The sequence below is a fragment of the Oratosquilla oratoria genome, chromosome 3, assembly GCF_046742065.1.
Source record: "Oratosquilla oratoria isolate Oo_2021 chromosome 3, ASM4674206v1, whole genome shotgun sequence".
In the NCBI taxonomy this organism is placed as follows: domain Eukaryota; kingdom Metazoa; phylum Arthropoda; class Malacostraca; order Stomatopoda; family Squillidae; genus Oratosquilla; species Oratosquilla oratoria.
In genome coordinates this window covers 41,790,097-41,812,966 of record NC_134779.1, presented here as the reverse complement: position 1 = coordinate 41,812,966, position 22,870 = coordinate 41,790,097, and the positions used below count along the sequence as shown (strand labels likewise).

The 22,870-nt window shown below is 42.6% G+C and overlaps 1 protein-coding gene across 17 annotated transcripts in view; it reads right to left on the bottom strand.

Annotated features, from left to right (window-relative positions):
• Positions 1-22,870, bottom strand: part of LOC143022115 (uncharacterized) — a 285,895-nt gene that overhangs the window by 100,831 nt on the left and 162,194 nt on the right. For all 17 annotated transcript variants that reach the window (XR_012966036.1, XM_076180165.1, XM_076180152.1 and 14 more), the window contains 3 exons: positions 22,120-22,282; positions 13,468-13,576; positions 4,972-5,157 (listed from right to left, as the gene is read on the bottom strand). Coding sequence is in view for 16 of the 17 variants with exons in the window: in XM_076180165.1 (XP_076036280.1) it covers positions 4,972-5,157; positions 13,468-13,576; positions 22,120-22,282 (458 nt within the window). In the remaining variant the exon portion in view is untranslated. The remainder of the gene's footprint in view (positions 1-4,971; positions 5,158-13,467; positions 13,577-22,119; positions 22,283-22,870) is intronic.

Below are 22,870 nucleotides of genomic sequence, written 5' to 3'. Positions count from 1 at the left end.
AAGTAAAAGCAAATTAGGTTTGTGGTACATGATCTTCCACTTCTGAAGCCAAATTGTTTAGGGTTTACTATTTTATTTTCTTCCAAGTGTTTGGTCCATTTGTTTCTGATGACTTTGTCGCATATTTTTGCTACTGTGTTTGTAAGGGATACTGGTCTGAAGTTTGTAGGATCTTCCCTATTTCCTCCTTTATATATTGATACTATGTTTGCATTTTTCCAATCTTGCAGTACCTTTCCTTCTTTGAGTGAGGATTCTATTATCTTGTATAGTTTGTCTTTATACTCTTTCAGTATCCAATTTGCAATTCCATCTGGTCCATGTGATTTCCTGACATCTATTTTCTTTATTTGGTCTCTTATTTCTTTTTGTATTACCTTTATTTCTTTAATTTTGGGTGATCTTTCTTGTCCATCTTCCCAAAATTGTGAGTTCTCAATTGTAAAAAGAGGCCTGAAATGTCTGATCATAACTTCTGCCTATTCTGTGTCACCTATTTATTCTTTATCTCCTTCACACAATTTCACTATTTCATGTTTATCCTTTAGTTTTTCATTTATATATCTGTAAAAGAGTTTAGGTTGATCCTTACATTTGTCTATAATATCTTTTTCATAATTTCTTTTTTCTTTCCTGCATATATTCACATATTTGTTCCTAAGTTTTATATATGTTTGCCATTTGGATGTTTTTTTTTTCTTTTGTTCTTTTGTCTTTTTTCCATTTTTTCCAGGCTTTGTCTCTTCTGTCTCTAGCCTCACTACACCTTTTGTTATACCAACACTTTATATAAATCTCTTTTTGTTTCTTTTTTGGTACATATTTGTCAATTCCTTCCTTGTACTTTTCTTTGAATATGTTCCATTTGTCTTCCATCTTTGTTTCCTCTTTAGAGAATTTATCCCAGTTTGTGTTCCTGCTTCTCAACCAGGGCAGTGGACAAGATGCAGGGATGACCAGTCATCCAGGAGGTGCCAAGATAAGATGGAGGGTAGAGGGTGGAGGGGAGTGGAGTGTATTAGGGATTGAATGGGTGGGAATGGTTTTTATGCCTTTGTTTTTGGCTACCTCCCTTGTAAGGGGGAAAAAGCCTTTGGTATATGTATATGTATGTATGGGTTTTGGAAATTTTTTCTTTGTTTTTCAAAATACGTTTTGTTGTACATTAACCTTCCTTCTCTATGTTTATCATTCCTACCTACATTATGTTCTTTTAATTCAAACTCTATTAGTATATGGTCACTCTTTCCAATTAGTGTTTTATACTCCATTTTGTTCACAATATCTGGTTCAGAAGTTAATATTAAGTCTAGTTTCGACTGTTCCTCATTGTTTCTATATCTAGTATTTTCCTTAACCCATTGTGTTAAGGTGTTTTTGATGGTCATATCCAGTAGAATGTTGATCCAATGATCTTCTCCCCCTTTTATTATCATTTCTTCCCAGATTATATCCTTTGCATTAAAATCGCCCATGGTTACTATGTTTCCACCTTCTTTCAGTAACTCGTTTAACACATTCATTGTGTCTTCCAGTAATCTAGAATGTTCGCTATCTGACCAAGCCTGTGTTTTGGTGGTACATACGTTGCTACATATTTTCTGCTTTTCATCTTTTTGTTTAAATTTTGATAATAATTAATTCTACATTGCCTTGGCCTTCATTTATCTTTGTCACATTTAGACCTTTTTTGGTCAATATCATGACACCTCCCTGCTTGTCTGTTCTATTTTTCACCTAGTGGTTGTATAGACCTTGTCCCACTATGCTTGTTGATAGAGGTCCTTTCAGTTTTGTCTCTACAATTCCCATGATGTCTGGTTTTTCTGTTTCTAGATAATCATTTACTTCATTGATTCTAGAGATCATGCTATTGATATTTGTGTATGCCACTTTTAGTTTCATATTATCTTTTCTTTTTTGGTTTAAGTTTCCATTTTTTTTATGTACAATTTTTTCAATCTCAAGTCCAGCACTCTCCAATTTTTTTTTTTTTTTCGTCTCTGTTCTTTTCTTATGTCTATCATTGGCTTCAATTCTGATAGCTTTGCCTTTCTCTTTTTCCTCATCACTAATTTCCTTTTGTATCCATATATGTTTGAATTTCTCACTGTTTGCCAATTTAACTGCTTTCGATAATACCTCCTCGGCTATCATTCGAGTTCTTAGTTTTATTTTCTGAGGTCTATGTTGTTTTTCTTTTGAATATTTGCCTATCCTGTGGATTTCATTAATTACTTTATAAAAAATTTGCCCTTCATCCTGTACTTCTTTCAAAATTTCCTCAGCTATTTATTTCTCCTCCTTTTCTCTCTGGTATCTATACATATCATGTTTTTCCTGGATACCATGGACCACAATGTACTTACCTTTGACAACTGTATCTCTAACCCAATTTTCCTTTTCTTTAATTACTTTCATAACTGTTTCTTTTGTGTTTTCCTCCATCTACATACATATACCAAGGCTTTTTCTCCCTTCCAAGGGAGGTAGCCAAAAAGGGAAAGGCATAAAAACACTCCCACCCATTACATCCCTAAATACACTCCACACCCCTCCCACCCTCCCTCTCATCTGAGCACCTCCTGGATGACGGGTCATCCCTGCACCCTGCCCACCGCCCTGGGTCAGAAGCAGTGTCGCAAGACACAGCACATCCACAGCAAGGCCGCTTCATTTAATCGGCGACCCCCCCTCTCCGTCCCCCCTTGCATATAAGGAGAGGACGGGGAGAAATCCCTTCGGGCTGCGTCAAAATTTACTCACACATACTACCCCACACCCCCGCCCATTCCTCCTCATGCAATCACAACATCATCCATATACAACCATTCTCCACTCACCTCTGTCTTCCGTCCTCTCCCTTCCTTCCTCAACAGACATTCCCCTCTTCCCCAAAGCCCCCTTCACCCCATCCATCCACCTCATCCTAGGACGTCCCCTCATGTTCACTCCCTCCTCCATCTGCTTTTGTAATATTTCTCTAAAAGATATATTTTGATTTTCCTGTTCTTGTTTCCATTGATTTTTTATTTCAATGAGGTCTGTTTCTTTGATTGACTCTTCCACCTTTCCAGTCACTACTTGTAATTGCTCGTTGATCTCATTTTTCAGTTCTTCATTTTTATTTTTGTCCTCATTTTTCATTCTTTCATTTTCTCTTTTGAGGTTTTCAATTTTGCTCTTTAAGTCACTTAATTCTTTAATCGTTTGCTCATTACTCTTACGCAAAGTAATCAATGCCTTAAGTACAGCTCGGTAATCCAATTTTAAATCTATGATTTCTTCCATTAAGTCATTTACTTCGTGGTTTCTTAATGCATTACCATATCTAATTTCTCTATCTATATCAAAGTTTTTTCCTATTTCACCTGGGTTTCTTTGAAACCCTGAAAAACTTTTATTTTCCCACCTTTGGTTTTTCCTTGGAGTTTCTATCAATGTCTTTTGGGGATGACACCTCTTGGACTTTCCACTAAGCTTATATCCAGTCCTCTTTTCGTTGGTTCATTTAATATTCTTTTTTTTTCTCCATTTTGCTAAAACTATACTTTTTTTTAAGAACTGAATTGCTTTTACTGGTCACTCGAGAACCACAATCTACCCATCCCGTACAATAACAACTGGTTTCCTTTGTGTTCGGCAACAAAACCGCTAGATAAGTGCACTCAATCACTGCACTTCCTTTCGCTTTGGTGTGTTTGAGATGAGGTGTCTGAGAAGTATGATGGGGGTTACTAGGCTGGATAGAGTGAGAAATGAGGAGGTGAGGAGGAGAACAGGGGTGGTAAGGGAGTTGGGAGATAAGCTGGATGAAAGAGTATTGGGATGGTTTGGACACATGGAAAGAATGAGTGAAGAAAGACTAGTAAAAGAGGTATGGAAGGCAGATGTGGAAGGAGTGAACATGAGGGGGCAACCTAGGATGAGATGGATGGATGAGGTGAAAGGGACTTGGGGGAAGAGGGGATTGTCTCTTGAGGAAGGACAGGAGAGGACAGAAGACAGGGGTGCATAGAAAATGGTTGTATATGGATGATGTTGTGATGCATGAGGTGGAATGGGTGGGGGGGGGTGAGGTAGTGTGGGTGAGAAAAATTTGACGCAGCCCGAAGGGATTTCTCCCTGTCTTCTCCTTTTCTGCATGAGGGGACAGAGAGGGGGGTCTCTGATTTAATGAAGTGGCCTTGCTGTGGATGTGCTGTGTCTTGCAACACTGCTTCTGACCCAGGGCAGTGAACAAGATGCAGGGATGGCCCGTCCTCCAGGAGGTGTCAAGATAAGAGGGAGGGTAGAGGGTGGAGGGGAGTGGAGTGTATTAGGAATGGAATGGGTAAGGAGGAAAAAGCCTTTGGTATATATATGTATGTACAAAGAAGTATGCAGAACCGCAATTTTTTTTATGCAAACACACCATACACATTGCACTAACATAATCAACTAAATCATCTTCACAGACCACACTACCTGCCTTCACAGACCACACTACAATCATACATACATGCATATACCAATGGCTATTTCCCCATTACAAGAGAGGTAGCCAAAAAAAATACATTCATACATATACCAAAGGCTTTTTCCCCCCTTCCAAGGGAGGTAGCCAAAAAACAAAGGCATAAAAACCACTCCCACCCATTCCATCCCTAATACACTCCACTCCCAAAAAACATGCCAAAAAACAAAAGCATAAAATCCACTCCCACCCATTCCATCCCCACATAGTACACTCCCATTCACCTTCCCCTCTCTCTTATCTGGTCTCCTCCTGGATGACAGGTTATCCCTGCATCTCGCCCATATTCACTTACAAAAACCCACATCTCCTTTCCCAGCTTCACCTTCATCCACATTAACCTTAAAGAAACCTCCTCCTTCCACTCAACCACATGTTTACTTATCTCTTTAGCTACTCCTTATTATAATTAGATAAAACTTGATACATAATTATGATATCCAATAGAAACTTACTATGATCGATTCCTTGAGCTCCGACTTGACACCACATCATTAAGCATAGTGAGGGCACGGTCACGATCCTGGTCTGCTGTAAGTCTGGATGCATTGCGGAACAACTGTAGAAGGAACTCTGGCTGGTTGGCATGGTGATGGATGAGGTACTGTGCTTCTGTCAATACAGCATCCTGGACTTCCAAACTGCAAAGGATTCCTTGCATGAAAGACTTATTTGCTACTCATATTCATGTCAATTTAACACAATCCCCCCAAATATATACAGTATCCTCCTCTACAAATCAAGAATGATCAACATCTGTTACCTGCAAGTTATTATTCTGCAAGTACAAAATCAGAAAATCATTAACTTAACAACAATCTTCAAAAATGTAAACATCCTCACTTCCATCTGGAAGTGTAGCTTCAAGGGACTAATTTTTTTTGCTATGTCCTCTTAATGTTCATTCATTTCATACTAACAGATCCTATAATTTTTTTCTCACTATTTTCACAATTCTAAAGATAAGTATTATAAAAAAAAAATTGTTCTTCTAATGTGGGCAATCCTAGTTTATCTATTCCCTCCTTAGGTAAATTCTCTGATCACACAACAAGCACTCCTAAACTAACTACCAAACTTTATACATTATTTCATCAAACTTCTGCAAATATCAGCCCCATATAAAAATCCCTCTCAAGACAAACAAAAACCATCCTAGCATGACTGCACTTAAGCCACTTTCCATCTTTAAAACAATACCAACACAGTAGAGGTCTGGCCATTGAAACAAATTGCTCCAAATATAATCACCACACAGAAGATAACAAACCCCTCCTTCTACATTACTCATACTCCAGCTTTACCCAGACATCAACATTTATTTTTTCCTCTGTTGCATCCCTTTTTACCCAAACAATCTTGAACTTATCTGACCCAGGGCAGTGGACAAGGTGCAGGGATGACCTGTCATCCAGGAGGTGCTCAGATAAGAGGGAGGGTGGAGGGGTGTGGGGTGTATTCAGGGATGGAATGGGTGGAGATAATTTTGTGCCTTTCCCTTTTTGGCTACCTCCCTTGTAAGGGGGAAAAAGCCTTGGTATATGTATGTATCTTTGCTTGTTAGTTTGGATGTCCTATCCATCATTTCATTCACCAAATTTTTGTGATTTAAAGCTTTCTCATTGGTCATGATCCTCCTTACAAATATTTGCATAACCTAAATCATTGTATTTCTTCTTGTATATTGGCATCATTATCCATAATTACTTGCACAATTGTGTTCAATTGGCTATGTTTATGGTTAGTTGAGGAAGATGGGTGAGTTTAATGGCTCTTGGACAGAACTGTGTCTATAACTTTCATGTGAGAAGAATTTTGGTTTCTATGTATCAATGTAGAGAGTGAGTGGTTTGAGGTAAAGGTGGTACTTTGTCAAGGATGTGTTATGTCACCTTGGCTGTTCAATTTATACATGGAATGGGTGGTGTGAGAGGTAAATGCAAGGGCAGTGGGTAGGGGATTAGAGATGGTTAAAGAAAATGGAGAAAAGTAGGATACGTCAGTTGTTGTATGCTGATGATACTGTGCTTGTAGCAGGATCATGGGAGGGATTGAGGAAGTTAGTAACAGAGTTTGGGAGTGTGAAAGAAGGAAGTTGAAGATAAATGTTGGTAAAAATAAGGTGATGAGATGTACAAGGGGAGAAAGTGGCAGCAGATGGGAAGTGTGTATTAAGGGAGAGAGACTGGAGGAGGTGGGTAGTTTTAGATATTTAGGTGTGAATGTGGTGGGAAAGGGAGGAGTTGAGGTGGAGGTAGAATGTAGATTGAGAGCACATAAATGCCTTGGGGGATTAAAAAGTGTAATGAGAAATAGACATTTGGGAATGGATGTTAAAAGAAGATTGTATTTACCTACCTAGTTGTATTTACTTAGTTGTATCTTATGGGAAGGGGAACTATGCTCATGGTGTCCCATCTTTGTATCTCACAGTGTCAAGTTTGCTTTTAAATTTGTGTATAGTTTTTACACACACTATTGTTTTATCCAGTTTGTTCCAGATATCCACCATTCTGTGTGGAAAACCGTTTTCTTTTTCAGGTCTCTTCTATAAATATCCTTTTTGAATTTCTTTCCATGTCCCCTTGTATTTCTCTTATCCCAATTTAGTAAGTCCTCTCTATCAAGGACTTCTGTGCCTTCATGATTCTGTAGATGGTCAGCAGGTTGCCTCTTTCTCTTCTTTGTTCCAAAGTCAGTATTTTCAGTTTAGCCAGTCTCTCCTCATATGACAGGTTTGAAAGTGTTGGGGCCATCTTCATGGCTGCTCTCTGGATTATTTAAATTTTCTTTATATTCATTTTGGTACTGGGTGACCATAATGTCGCAGCATACTCAGTCTAGGCCTTATTAGTGTGGTGTTTCTTTGTTTAAATAGGTAAAAGTCACCTTTATTGATTTTAGCAAGTTGTAAGATTCTCTGACAATTTTGTTTATCCGTTTATTAGGGGACATGTCATTTGTGATGATTACTCCCAGGTCTTTTTCAGATCCCACTTTCTTTACTTCCTTTATTCCAATGTTATATTGTTCTGATATTTTTTTTCCCCCGAACCCCATTATGATACATTTCTTAATGTTGAAGTCTACTTTCCACTTCTGACTCCATTTCCGAAAGCTCTCTGTAGAGATTAACAATCCGTTTCAGTATTCACTTTCCTCAGCAGTTTAGCATCATCTGCAAAGAAACTCATGTAACATCCGACATCTTCATCTATGTCATTCACATAACATACACATACATATATCAAGGCTTTTTCCCCTTTACAAGGGAGGTAGCCAAAAAGGAAAAGGCATAAAATTATTTCCACCCATTCCATCCCTGAATACACTCCACACCCCTCCACCCTCCCTCTTATCTTAGCACCTCCTGGATGACGGGTCATCCCTGCACCTTGTCCACTGCCCTGGGTCAGAAGCAGTTTCGCAAGACACAGCACATCTACAGCAAGGCCGCTTCATTAAACCGGCGACCTCCCCCTCTCCGTCCCCCCATGCATAAAAGGAGAAGACGGGGAGAAATCCCTTCGGGCTGCGTCAAATTTTGCTCACACATACTACCTCACCCCCCATCCCCCTGCCCATTCCACCTCATGCATCACAACATCATCCATATACAACCATTCTCCATTCACCCCTGTCTTCTGTCCTCTCCCATCCTTCCTCAACAGACATTCCCCTCTTCCCCAAAGCCCCCTTCACCCCATCCATCCACCTCATCCTAGGATGTCCCCTCATGTTCACTCCCTCCACATTTGCCTTCCATACCTTTTTTACTAGTCTTTCTTCACTCATTCTTTCCATGTGTCCACACCATCCTAATACTCTTTCATCAACCCTATCTCCCAACTCCCTTTCCACCCTTGTTCTCCTCCTCACCTCCTCATTTCTCACTCTATCTAGCCTAGTAACCCCCATTTAGCAACTCCATAAAATACTCTGCCCATCTTCCTCTTACTGCCTTCTCTTCCATTATCATCTCTCTATCTACACCTTTTACCTTTTCTTCTCTACTTGATTCGCCTTCTGTTCCTCTTTTAATTTCATTCCAAAACATCTTTTCATTACTTTCAAAATTTCCTGTCGTACTCTTGCCCCATTTCACATCTGCTCTCCTCTTTGCCTCCTTTATCTTGTGCTTTACTTCTCTTTTCTTTTCTTTGTACCTCTCATGAGACTCCCTTGTCCTAATTTGTAACCAATCTGTGAAAGCTCGCTTCTTCTCTTCTACAACCTTCTGTCTCCTCATCCCACCATTCACTACCCTTCCTTCTATTTCCTCCTGTCCTTCTCATTCACCATTGTTGCACACTTTGTGACTCCCTCCTTCAACCATCCCCATTCCTAGCTCTACTCTATCCTTGACTCCCTCCCACTCCTCTCTCAGCTTCTTCTTGTACTCCTTCTCCTTTTCATCTACAGAATTCACTCTAAACACCTCCCTACCTTTTGTCCTTTTCCTCTTTCTCCATCTATCCTCCACTCTCAACTTACCTTCCACCAAAAAAATGATTTGATATTCCCCCACTCTCTCCCCTTACCACATGTACATCTTTAACTCTTCCTATTATACTCCTATCTACCACTACATAGTCTATTAATGCTCTATCTACCACCCTTCCATCCACCACCTTATTCCATGTGTACTTATGCTTGACTTTCTTCTAAAACACTGTATTTACTATCATCAACTCTCTTTCTAGACACATCTCCACCATCAACTCTCCACTACGATTCTTTCCTGGAACTCAACATTTCCCAATCACTCCGTCAATTGGTTCATTTCCTACCCTAGCATTAAGGTCTCCCAGTACTACTACATTGATGTTCCTCCCTAATCCCTCTATGCACTCATTTAAATCTATCCAAAAAGCCTCCTTTTCTTCTACACTCTTCTCACTACCAGGCCCATATGCACTTACAAAAACCCACATCTCCTTTCCCAGTTTCACCTTCATCCACATTAACCTTGAAGAAACCTCCTTCCACTCCTCTACACGTTTACCTATCTCTTCACTTACTAGTATGGTCACCCCTTCTCTCCCTCGCCCTCTCTTCACTCCTGAGAACCTCCCAAACTCACACTTGCCTTTCCCTCTCAACTTAGTTTCACTTAAAGCCAACACATCCATCTTTCTTCTCACAAACATAATACCTGTCTTTTCCCTTTTACTCTCATCTGTACCATATCCACACACATTAAAAGACCCAAACTTTAGGGTGCTGGTTTGAAAACTCCTAGACCCTCTTATACCTTTACTTTTTTTAGGAATGTCCCCTGAGGGGCTAAAGGGAGAAGGATGCCTGGTCCCAATCCCCGTCCCGTTTTTCTCGCCTCTTACAATCCAAGTGGAAATACTTGGTGGCAGTATTCTTTTCTCCCCACCACAGGATAGACATTATAAGGGGGAAAAAGCCCTTGGTATATGTATGTTAGTATTCTTAATTATCTATTTTATGGTGCTTCTAGCACATCTTTGTTTTCTTGACTGTTGGAAACCATGCTGTGCAGGTATACAGGGCGTTTGGGATAAATGTGATAATTTTTTTATCTTCTGTCATTTCAGATCCATTTGAAGGATTTAGTAGCAGTAAAATGTAACAGATAGATGATTCTGTGTACTATTGGTGGGTGTGAGAGCTAGAGAGCATGGATGACAAAAAAGCACTGGAATATTGGAGGAGAGTGACCTGCATCATGATGATTCATGCTGGATTATAAAAATTCGGAAATCTGAGCTACAGCTTAGTGCTCCTTGAGTACCGTAAGATGTGAGCTGGAGAATTGCAATGGAGATGTGGAAGCAGTAGCTAGGAGGATTATAGCAGGCATTCTGACTCTGTCCGCACAACAAAACTCATTGAGAAGCTGCAAGAAAAGGTGTGGCACGATGCAAGGCAACGTGGACCTTGGCAAGAGAGATGGGCGTCGGAGTGGCAACTAAGAAGAAAGTACCGAATGAGGATCTTTGTAATTCCTCTTACAAGAGGTGCAAGGACCAACTACTCACTGCCAAGGCCCAAGAGAACTGCCTTACAAAAGCCAAGAAACTCCCCAACAAGGTCAAACACCCTGTTGCAGTGGAGATGCTCTGGTTCTTTTCAGACAAGAAGAACTTCTGCCAGGACCAGTTGCACAATGTGCAGAACAACAGGTTGCTAGCCTACAGCCTGCTCTAAGTCCCGTGCTTAATGTAGACCAAGTTCCCTCAAACTGTATTTACCTAGTTGTATTTTATGGGACGAGAGCTATGCTCGTAGTGACCCGTTTTCGTATCTCTCCACATCCAGTTTATTCTTAAAATCTTGTATAGTTTTGGCACTCACTGTTTCTCCATTTAGTTTGTTCCAGATATCAATCACTCTATGTGGGAAGCTATTCTTTTTCAAATCTCTTCAGTAACTGTCCTTCTTTAGCTTCTTTTCGTGTCCTCTTGTTTCTGTTCTGTCCCATTTTAATAAGTCGTCTCTATCAAAAATTTCCATCCCTTTCATAATTCTGTAAATGGTCAACAAATCACCTCTTTCTCTTCTTGGTTCCAGTGTTGATAGATGTAATTTCTCCAATCTTTGTTTGTATATAAAATTTGATAGTGTAGGTGCCATTGTTGTTGCTGCACTTTGAATTCTTTTTATTTTTTATTTATTTATTTTTTTTTTTTGTGCTATGTGCACATAGTGTTGCAGCATATTCTAGTTTAGGTCTTATTAGTGCAACCACTATTTTCTTTACCATTTCTTCATCCATGTAGTTGAAGGCCACTTTCATTGACCTTAATAAATTAAAAATCTCTCTAACTAATTTATTGACATGTTTATCAGGTGTCAAGTCACTTGAGATAATCACTCCCAGGTCCCCTTCTGAGTCGACTTTTTTGGCTTCCTTGTTACCAAATTTATATTGACCCGATATCTTATTTTTGCTTTTTCCAAATTCCATTATAGTACATTTCTTAATGTTAAAGTTCATTTCACAGCTCTAACTCCATTGGTGGTCTTTGGGTGTGTTTCCAGTGAAGGCCACATCATGCTACCCCACATTTTTGAAGAGGGACTCAAGACCTATTTCAGATGGCTATATTGAGTTGCTGTCCACTGTTGTCAAGTGCTGGGTAAAGAGGGGGGCTGTGGGAAGACCATACGTGTGGCAGCAGAACTCAGCTCTGTGTCACACCTCTGGGAAAGCCCAGATGTGGCTGTCTGAGAACTTCTATGACTTCAACAGCCCCAACATCTGGCCCCCCAACTCGTCTGATTGCAACCCCATGGAGTATTGTGTGGGGCGTTGTTGAAAAAGACATCAATCGTACTGCCTGCAACACCAAGGACGAGCTCATTGCCAGGATAAAACTGGTATTCAGGTGTCTCTCGAAGGACACTGTGAAGGCCGTGTGCTGCAGGTTCAGGTCCTGCCTAGAGGCTGTGGTGGAGGCTCAGGGCAGCTTCTTTGAGTGTGCTGTATTTGCCAAAAGATCCTCTAAGAGATAACATAAGAACATAAGAATGAAGGAGACTGCAAGAGACCATAAGGCTAAAACTAGGCAGCTCTGTATCCATCACCACCTTTCATCCCCATTCATAAAGTTGTCTAATCACTTCTTAAAACAACTCAGAGTTTCAGCGCTTACTACATGGTTACTAAGTCTATTCCATTCGTCAACCACCCTATTAGTAAACCAATTCTTGGTTTGAGAACACATCAATTTTTGGCCAAGATATGATGTTTTCCTTTCATTTCTAAAAAGAGTGCTAAATTTATTGCAAACACCCTGTACAGGCACACCTCGGCTTACATCATTTCAACTTGTGTCGTTTTCAAAAATACGTCAGTTTTCAAAAATAATATATGGAAAAATAAAATTCAAGTTGTCGTTTTACTTGACTTTACGTTGGTCAGCCAATAATAATGGAATCGCATAAACACTAAAATAATTTCAAGCACATAAATTCATGGTACAATAAATAAGAATAAAAGCATGTAAAATGATATCAAGATTCACTAACTGCTAAAATACATACCATAAAGTTGCATGGGGTAGTTCACTAGAACATGAAATCAGCTGATTTTCTTATTTATTGGGGCAACAGTAGTTCCAATACTGTATCTACCATTAGGTGGCGTCTTGAATCCCGCAACTGTTTTGAATTATGATCTGTTTACCAAAGTTTTGTAGATTTTCTCATTAACATTCACTTGTAACTAATATTTGCCCCCATGCCTCCTAAGAAAAGTCCTAGTGAAATTGCTAAGCATCATGCTATTTCGCTGGAGGATAAAATGGCGATGATAAAACGTCTACAATGTAAACATCAACATATTGTATGTACTGCATTGGTAAATTAAAAATACTTTATTTTATTTTTCACTTATTACAAAATGATTGTAATCTTAAAATATTTTCTATTTGTTTTTGTTTTACCATATGTTATTGACAATGCATTCATGAAGTACAGCACCGCGAAATAGCTTTTAGCGATGTAAACAATTGTATGCATTGGTAAAGTTAAAGTACAGGTATTTTTTTTTTTTTTAACTTAATTACAAAATAATAAATACATGTTCTGTTTGGAAACTTAAAATAGGTTTTTATTAACCTTCTTATCGAAAATGCATTCATAAGTAAAATACAGTACTGGGGAATGGCTATTAGCAGTTTAGCCTAGGCTACACCAGGCCTACCTAGCCTACATATAAGCAAGTTCAACTTACGTCATTTTTCAACTTATGTTGTGTCTCCTGGAACCAATTAACGACTTAAGGTGAGGTGTACCTGTAGTCATGTATGGTTCAAGACGTCACTAGTCTCTAAAATATTGATTGCATAAAACTCATGCAATCAATACACAATATAGGTGTCAATCCGACAGCACCACACACAAGCCAAAATCAAGATTTGCATCAATAATTCACTATGACACCTCACAACTGAAAAAACAATGCCAACACTCACCCTTGTCTAGTATTGAGGTGTAGTGGATCACAGTTAAGAGGGGCATGTAGAGAGTTGTTACTAGTATAGCCACACTGGTTGCCCATGGCATCTCTACTTGGGGAAGGACCTGCAAAAAATAAAATAAAATAAATAAATAAATAATAAAAAATAAAAAAAAACGTATATATACCCAAGGCTATTTTCCCCAATACACAGGCGGTAGCCAAAAAGAAAAAGGCATAAAAATGTAATTTTCGCAGGAAAATTAATTTTTCCCTGATACAAACCTGAGGTACTCCTTACAATAGGATACTTTTGCGTAGCGCGAATATTTCTACTGCAAAATTAAAATCCTCACTCTGTGGGTCTGGGCAACGCTTATCCTTAGTAAGGGGCCCCATTGGGGCAAGGGGGGGGGGCCCCTTGCCCTCCACCACAAGTCTCGCACACTATAACCATTCTCTGAGCCAGGTATGAATTAAGCACAAGGTTTGTCAGGCAAGGAGAAGGAACTGTTTAGAGGGGTGGTTGAGGAGGGCCATTAAAGGTATGGAGTACCTCAGGTTTGTATCAGGGAAAAATTAATTTTCCTGCGAAAATTACATTTGTTCCGAAGAATACAAACTCTTCGGTACTCCTTACAATAGGAGACTCGGACTTAGGAGGGAAGGAAGTTGTTATCTATCCTGGGAAACCGCTGTAAGGAAAATCTAGTGTGCTAAGACTATGTTGACCAGACCCCTATACATTCCCCTCACTTTGAAGTGCACCCCTTTCTGTTCCCTGGAGTGGAGACAGACAGGTTATAATCACTTTTGTACCACTGAAGGGCTTGAATTGATTCCCTTGGAATGCTTGAGAGCCCGCGGGTGAGGTAAGGGAATGTAAGAGTATGAGAAGGACTTTGGAAAGTTATCCCTGCAGTTGCCGAGCCAGAACCTGGATGAGTTGTCAGGGTCGGCTGTGTGCTCTTGAGGAGGGGTATATCATTTTCAGGACTTCTTGGGCGGCCACTATGGGGCCCAAAGATAAGTTCCCTAAAGATTCCCGCATAACTTCTTTGAGGTAAAAGGAAGTGAACATATTCTGGCTCTTCCATATACCTGCTTGAAGAACCTGGTTGACTGACAGATTCTTTCTGATGACTAGGGAGGTCCCTACTGCCCTCAGGTCATGGGCAATCTGTGGTTCATGTCGCAGGCTCTGCAGATAACTTCCATTGTCCAGTAAGAAATGGAATTCTTAGTGATGGGCTACCTTTAGTAGAGATGAACAACCTCTTTAATTCTGGTCGAAGATGTTCGGTTCTCTTGAGGTAGGTCCGGATGGCTCGTACCGGGCATAGAACTGTTTCAGTCTATTCTCCCCCTGCAAATTTGTCTAAGGACGGAACACTAAAGGACCAGAATCTAGGGTCGGATTTGGCAGGATCTTGGTTTTTGGCAATGAATTGAGGCATGAAAGTGAAGGAGACCTCTTTCCATCCTTTGGAATGGGCGACTCTATAAGAGATGGCATGTAACTCCCCTACTCTCTTGGAAGATGCCAGGGCTAGCAGAAAAAACTGTCCTCTAGGTGAGGTCCTTCAGATGTGCCTCTCGGAGAGGTTCGTAAGGGGGACCCCTCAGAGAGTTCAGGACTAATGCCACATCCCGCGGAGGAGAACTGATTTCCCTGGGGGGGCATGATCTTTGAAGTGCCTGAAGAGCATGGAAATTTCCGGTGAAAGGGCTAGGACCATGCCCTTCAGAGAAAACACCTGATTTAGAGCTGCCCTATAGCCTTGTACTGCCGAGAGGGAGATCTTCTTGGACTTCCTGAGGAAGTGGAAGGAGGCGATCTAAGGAATGGTGGCTCGATCTGGGACTAACTTCCTGGAGTGGCACCATTTTGCAAAGGCATTGCATTTCCCTTGATAAAGGTTAGCTGAGGAAGAGCGAATAGGAGCGGACATGTCCTCTGCCACTTCTCTGGGAAAACCCTTCTTTAGGAGGATCCGGACCATAGTCTGAATGCGTGAAGATTGAGTGCTGAAGGGTTCTTGTGCCAAGGCCCGTTGATGGGTGGATACAGAAGATCTGGTCTTCCCTGAAGGGCCAGAGGCTCTTCTACTGCTAGCTCGAGGGCGTCTGGAAACCATGGGGCTTCGGGCCACCAAGGAGCGATCAAAGTCATCCGAAGGTAGGATGCGTGTCTTGCTCTCGGAAGTACCTTCTGGAGCAAGGGAAATGGTGGGAAAGCGTAGGAGTCCAGGTTGTCCCAACTTTGCAGAAGAGCGTCTTCTCCTGCTGCCAGAGGATCCGGGAAAGGGCTGAAATATATTGGGAGTTGGTGATTCCATCTCATTGCAAAAAGGTCCACTAGAGGGGAGCCCCATTTGCTGAGGATGAAGTTCGCTACCTCTCGATAGAGGGACCATTCTGTGTTGATTATCTGATTCTTCCTGCCGAGGTGGTCCGCCCAGACATTCCTCTTCCCCGGGATGTAGCGGGCGTTGAGTGACACCTGGAGATTCTTGGCTAGGTTGAGGATGTCCATCATCAGAAGGCATAGTTCCTGGGAGACTGTGCCCCCCTTGCTCGTTCAGGTAGGGTACTACCGAGGAATTGTCCGACATTATGCCCACTACTTTTCCTGAGACTTGATCCTTGAAGTGACGGAGAGCCAGGAGTACTGCTTTCAACTCAAGCCAATTGATATGGGCTGTCCGCTCGACTGTGGACCAGGAACCGCTGATGTGATCGTCGTTGAGGTGGGCTCCCCAGCCCTCCTTGGAGACATCGGAGAACAGGAGGACTTCAGGGGGAGATGGGCCGAGGGGCATCCCCATGAGAAGGTTGCATGGGCCTTCCACCAGAGAAGAGAATCCTTGACTTCTTCGGTGAGGGAGATGTGTTGTAGGGGTTCTCCCTCTTGCGGGGCCCACTGAGACTTGAGGAGCCACTGTAGCGGTCGCATTCTTTGTCTACTCCTGGGGATTAATTTCTCTATGGAGGCCATATGGCCCAGGAGGATTTGGCATTGTGTCGCCGTCAGGAACCTGGTCGATAGTGCCTGTGCAACTAGAGAAGCGAGATTCGGGATCCCCTTTTCTACTGGGAAGGACTCCATTAGGGAGGAGTCCAGGACCATACCCAGGTACGTGACTCTCTGTCTTGGTAAGAAATCTGACTTTTCCGGGTTGACTACTGTGCCCAATTTCAGGACAAAGGTTAGGACCATTCTCAGGTGTTCTTGGCATAGCTGGGCGGAATGTGCAAGGATCAGCCAGTTATCCAAGTAACGGAGTAGTTGAATTCCCCTGGAGTGGGACCACGCTGAAACGAGGTTGAACACACTGGAGAAGACTTGGGGTGCTGTGGAAAGTCCGAAGCAGAGGCAGGGGAAGTGGAAGGTGTTGCCCCTGTGGATGATTCTGAGGAATTTCCTGGAGGAGGGATGCACTGGTATGTGGAAATAGGCATCTTGGAGGTCCAGCGACACCATTAAGTCCCCTTCCCTGATAGACGCCCTTACGGACTCTGGGGTGTTCATTCGGAACTTCGTCAGGGAAAGGAACTTGTTGAGTGGAGACAAATAGATGACTGGTCTCCACACCCCTGTTGTCTTTTCTACTAGGAATAGCCTTGAGTAGAACCCTGGGTCCGGAGTCGACACTTCCTCTAAAGCTCCTTTCTGGAGCAGAACGGAGGATTCCTCCGCTAGGGCCCGCCCGCGAGCTGAGTCCGGGTGGAAGCTGCTGACTTGGATGGGATAGGGGGAGAGGTTTGGGACAGTGGGAAAGGGAAGACAATAGCCTGTCTTAATGACTTAGTAGGTCCAGTCTTCCGTCCCGGCCTCTTCCCATGCTCTCCAGTAGAGGGAGAGGCAACCCCCTATCTTGTGCGGAGGGGCTGGCGAATTCCTAGGATTCCTGTGGGGGAGTCCGGAGCCTCTATAATGTTTGCGTCTAGGATCTCTAGTTGTAAAGGGACGGGGCTTTCCTGTCTGCCTTTTCGACTTGGAGTGGAGGGGTAGGGAATCAGCATGCGGGTTAGAAGGGGGCCCTCTTCAATGGAGCATAAATTTCTCTGAGGAGGGGATCATTGGGGTCTACTAGGATGGTGTCTCTCCTGCGGGACTCAATGTTGACCCAAGATGTTAAGAGGCAGGCCGCTTGATGCTTCAGGGCTCTGCTCGAGCTTTCCCATAGAGCCTGCAGGTTGCATTCCCTTTGGGGTTGCAGCCCGGGTAAAAACTCCCTTACTGAAGCCAAGACGCGTTCCAGCCAGGAGTGCACCACAAGAGAGAGAGCCAGGCCCTGAACGAGGTCCCTGGATTCTCTGCCAGAAAGAATAACGTTTCTTCTGAGCAGTGAATCCACGTCCGCTTTGACAAGCTCTGGTAACCGAGCCGGGATCAAGGCTGCTTAAGGTTTGTCCCTGATGGGAAGTAGAAGCGTTTTTGCTGTTCCACTGGAACAGAGCGCCAGCGCGGTTTTTCGGTTGCCCGCTTTGTGAGTGCGTCGGAGGCCTGGTTCATGGCTCGTACCGCTGTGTACTCCATGGGAGTTGGTTTTGTTGTTTGAGAATTGCCCGTCCTGAAGATTTCAGACTCGAACGTGACTTCCACTTCTTGTGGAAGGCTCAGTTGATTAGCTCTCCTAACTTTAGAGAGGATCTCTGAGCAGGAGGGTGTAACAACCATTGGGGATTCCGACTGGGAATCCTGCGAAGTTTGGTAACTTGCCCTCTCATCCCCGGTGCTGTGGACGTTGTCGCCGTCGTAGCTGGCGCCTGTCCGGTCAGCGAGAAACACCGCGTCTGCAACCTCGTCCCTGATCTCTGTCCTCGTGAGCAAAGGGCATGGAAAGGTCACCGTTGATCACCCGGCTCTTCCTATGGTGGGTGTTGTGCGTACTGCAGGATTCCTGAGTAGAAGAGACTAAGGGGCTCTTTGTCTTTGAACCCGGGTTTTTTGTCCGTGCTGGCGTCGAGTTTCCGGGATGCGTCAGGGGCAAGCCGCAAGCGACCACATCCGGGAAAAATGTCATACAGGAGCGGTAGCTAGAGGTGGCCTGAGGCGCATGTCCGTCTACGCTAACCGTCCTGGTTGAAGGAAGAGAGGACAGCTTGGCCTGAGAATGACTCGAAGTGGTTGTACCACCTTCCTGGCTACTACGCTTCGGAGGAGGGACCATCGAGTATCCGGGATGGGTTGAGGGCAAGCCGCAAGCGACCTCATCCGGGAAAAATCTCGTACAGGAACGGTAGCTAGAGGTGGCCTGAGGCGCATGTCCGTCTACGCTAACCGTCCTGGTTGAAGGAAGGACAACTTGGCCTGAGAATGACTCGAGGTGGACGTTGTACCACTTTCCTGGCTTTGGAGGAGGGACCGTCGAGTTTCCGGGATGGGTCAAGGGCAAGCAGCAAGCGACCTCATCCGGGAAAAATCTTGTACAGGAACGGTAGCTAGAGGTGGCCTGAGGCACATGTCCGTCTACGCTAACCGTCCTGGTTAAAGGAATAAAGGATAACTTGGCTTCCTGTCTACTACGCCGTGGAGGAGGGAGAGAATTGCTCGTCTCCTCTGAAGCCGTAGTCTGCCTTCTCTTGTTTTTGGGGGGGTGAAGAGAGAAGCCATTTTCTATGCTTGCACACCTTTTCCCCTGCATGTGCTTTCCTGTGAACATGAAAGTACACGGAACACTGACTATTATCTCACTGAATGCACGTCTCACACGGGGATGAAGGTGAACACTTAAGAGCTATACACTTGAAACACCAAATGTGAGGATCCACTTGGGCTGGCGGTAAGGGGGGTGAGATAAAGGTATCTCCCTTCAACGAAGGCACCTAACCCATCTTGAACAACAACAATACTGGAACCAGATTCCATACTTACAGTGAAGGGTAGAATACCCGGTGGCGGTTAAGGGAATAATACAGGAAAGGGAGAAGCACTTAAGAAATTGCAGGACACAGGATGGCGTAGGGAAAACCCCGATGAAATTGAAGGACGACGAACTCCTTAGCGTCCTGGGAGTGAGCTGGTGACAATCGAAGCGGGTTGCTTGATTTTCGGCCCACACGTAAACATAGAACCGTTGAGTAATTAACGGTTCGCTCCCGCACTAATAATGGAGTTTGACTGAGAATCGGCCCATTAAGGGGGAAACCGATAAAAACTAAACATGTATAGTAGAGAGATGTTAACGCGGTCACTACTGCGAAGAGAATGGTTATAGTGTGCGAGACTTGTGGTGGAGGGCAAGGGCCTCCCCCCTTGCCCCAAGGGGGCCCCTAACTGAAAAAAAGCGTTGCCCAGACCCACAGAGTGAGGATTTTAATTTCGCAGTAGAAATATTCGCGCTATGCGAAAGTATCCTATTGTAAGGAGTACCGAAGAGTTTGTATTCTTCGGAACAAACCACTCCCACCCATTCCATCCCTAAATACTCCACTACCCTCCACCCTCTTCCCTCCCTCTAATCTTGGCACCTCCTGGATTACGGGTCATCCCTGCATCCTGTCCACTGCCCTAGGTCAGAAGCAGTGTCGCAGGGCACAGCACATCCACAGCAAGGCTGCTTCATTAATTTGGTGAACCCCCCTCCCCATCCCCTCACACAGAAAAGGAGAAGACGGGGAGAAATCCCTTCGGGCTGCGTTAATTCATTTATCATACATACTCCCTCACCCCCATCCCCCACCCCTCATGCATCACAGCATCATCCATACATAACCCTTCTCCATTCACTCCTATCTTCTGTCCTCTCCCGTCCTTCCTCAACAGACATTCCTCTCTTTTGTAATGCCCTTTACCCCATCCATCCATCTCATCTTACGATGCCCCCTCATGTTCACTCCTTCCACCTCTGCCTTCCACACCTCTTTTACTAATCTTTCTTCACTCATTCTTTCCATGTGTCCAAACCATCCCAATACTCTTTCATCAACCCTATCTCTCAACTTCCTTTCCACCCCTGTTCTCCTCCTCACCTCCTCATTTCTCACTCTATCTAGCCTAGTAACCCCTATCATACTTCTCAGACATTTCATCTCAAACACATTCAAACTCCTTCTCTCTTCCTCTCTCATGTTCCATGTTTCTGCCCTGTACAGTCCTGTTGGAACAATCACTCTTTCATATAACCTCTTCTTAGCATCCATTCCCAAATGTCTATTTCTCATTACACTTTTTAAACCACCAAGACATTTACTCGCTTCTCTCAATCTACATTCTACCTCCACCCCCACTCCTCCCTTTCCTGCCACATTTGCACCCAAGTATCTAAAACTATCCACTTCCTCCAGTCTCTCTCCCTTAATACTCACTTCCAGTCTGCTGCCACTCTCTCCCCTTGTACATCTCATCACCTTACTTTTGCCCACATTTATCTTCAGCTTCCTTCTTTCACACACCTTCTCAAACTCTGTCACTAACTTCCTCAATCCCTCCTCTGGGAAGAAAAAAAAAAAAAAAAAAAAAAAAAAAAATATATATATATATATATATATATATATACTGTATATTCGCACATTAGTCATAGTGAAGATTAAACCAACAACTACATACAAAATCTAGGAGGATCAACCAAAATGAACCAATCTTGAACAGTAATTAAATTGAACTTCAGGAAGTAAAAATATCAGCATGCCATGGCCTAGGATTCAGAATAATTGGTAAACCACTTTGATATTTCGTGTAAAGAAGCTAAGAATCCATTTAATGTTGATTTTCAATTGCAAAACAGTGGATATCATTTGAAGAATGGGAAGAAAAGGTAAACTGGGAGTAATGATGATGACTGAGACAAATGATATAATGATGTGATGGATAATGTGATATTGGGTAAAGATAAGGCGTAAGCCAATGTATGTCCATCAATTGTGTTCAAGATATACATATTTGGCTTTGATGGAGGGGGGATAAGAATCCTACCACCATGGTCCCTTGCATGATGAAAAAAGTAACTAAATGGGAGAGTGTGAGGACTAGGGATTCCCCCTTTGTGTTATTTCTCCAACCAGAAACTTTGTAACTAGGTCATTAATGTGTGTGGATATGGTAGAAATATGAGTAAAAAGGAAGAGATTGGTAGTATTGTTGAAAGAATAAAGATGGATGTATTAGTGTTGAGTAAAACTAAATTGAAAGGGAAGGGTGAGTTGGAGTGGCACAACTAGTAAGTGATGAGATAGGTACATACTAAGTGGAGTGGGAATGTCGTCAGAATAATGTTGGCAATGGTGAAATTGGGATGAGATATGGATCTTTTTAGTGCATATGGTCCTGGTAGTAAGACAAATAAGTGAAGAGGAGAGGAAGGCTTTTGGGACTAATTTAACTGAGTATTCAGAACTTTGGGAAGAATGTAAATGAAGTGATGTTCAGTAATCTCACTGATAGAGTAGGAGATGAGCTGATGTCTCCATATCTCCATCTCCATTTTCATTACCATGTTTCTCTGCATATCATAAACAGTAATTATGTCATAAACAGTGATTAAATGGGGCAGAGCAAGGGGACTGGGGATTCTTATTTCTGTATTTTTCTCCTAAAAGGAGTCAAGGCATGTTTTGACTTGTTACTTCTCTTACAAGAGGTGAATGGGCACTTGTATATACCAGTGGCAGTAACTTATACAGCCCTAATAAACTGAACCAAATAAACACTTATGATGCATACCCTGGTTCCTCCTATTATTATACTTTGGCTTATTCTGTCCCCTAACTTCAGGTGGTTGGCTAGTAGCATTGCTGACTCTAGCCCGGGCTCCTCCTCCTCTTGAAGTATTGTTCTCATGATTTGGCCAGTTGAGACGATTGTCAGAGCTTGATGACCTTTTAGTCTGAGGATATGAAGAGATGGATATTATACATCATACAGCAAGTCTTATATATGAATAATGAAAGAATGCCAAGGTCAAACTGTGTTTCTTGATCTATATGTGTTCACCAAAAGAAGGAAGAGTGCTCCAAGACTGGGTGAATATGATCCCCCTTTATGAAGGATGTTAATAGGGATGATCTTCTGAATTAAAGGGCTGTTTTACTGACCAGCAGAATAGCCAAAACGTGTGACAAAACTGTGAAAGACAGATGGCAATAATATTTTGAAGTAAATGAGGGTCTTCTTAGATAACCAACTCAGCTTCAGAAAGAAACATTGGGCATCTGTTTTGTAGTGGAGTATGACTGTTTCTATGCTAATAGCTGAAAGTAGTAGTTGTCAGCTTTTTTTATGTGAAAAGGTGGAATAAATACAGGTGAAATTTATAGAAAAATATCTCTGAGGTGTGGGCTGAAGGCCTAGGTTGTTGTTGTTGTTGTTATTCCTTAGACTGTCTGGCCAAGCAGTCCCATCTCCCTGAGGAATACCATGGCTGGAATGGAATTTTCCTACAAATCCCATATAGAGTGAATTTCATGTTGGCATG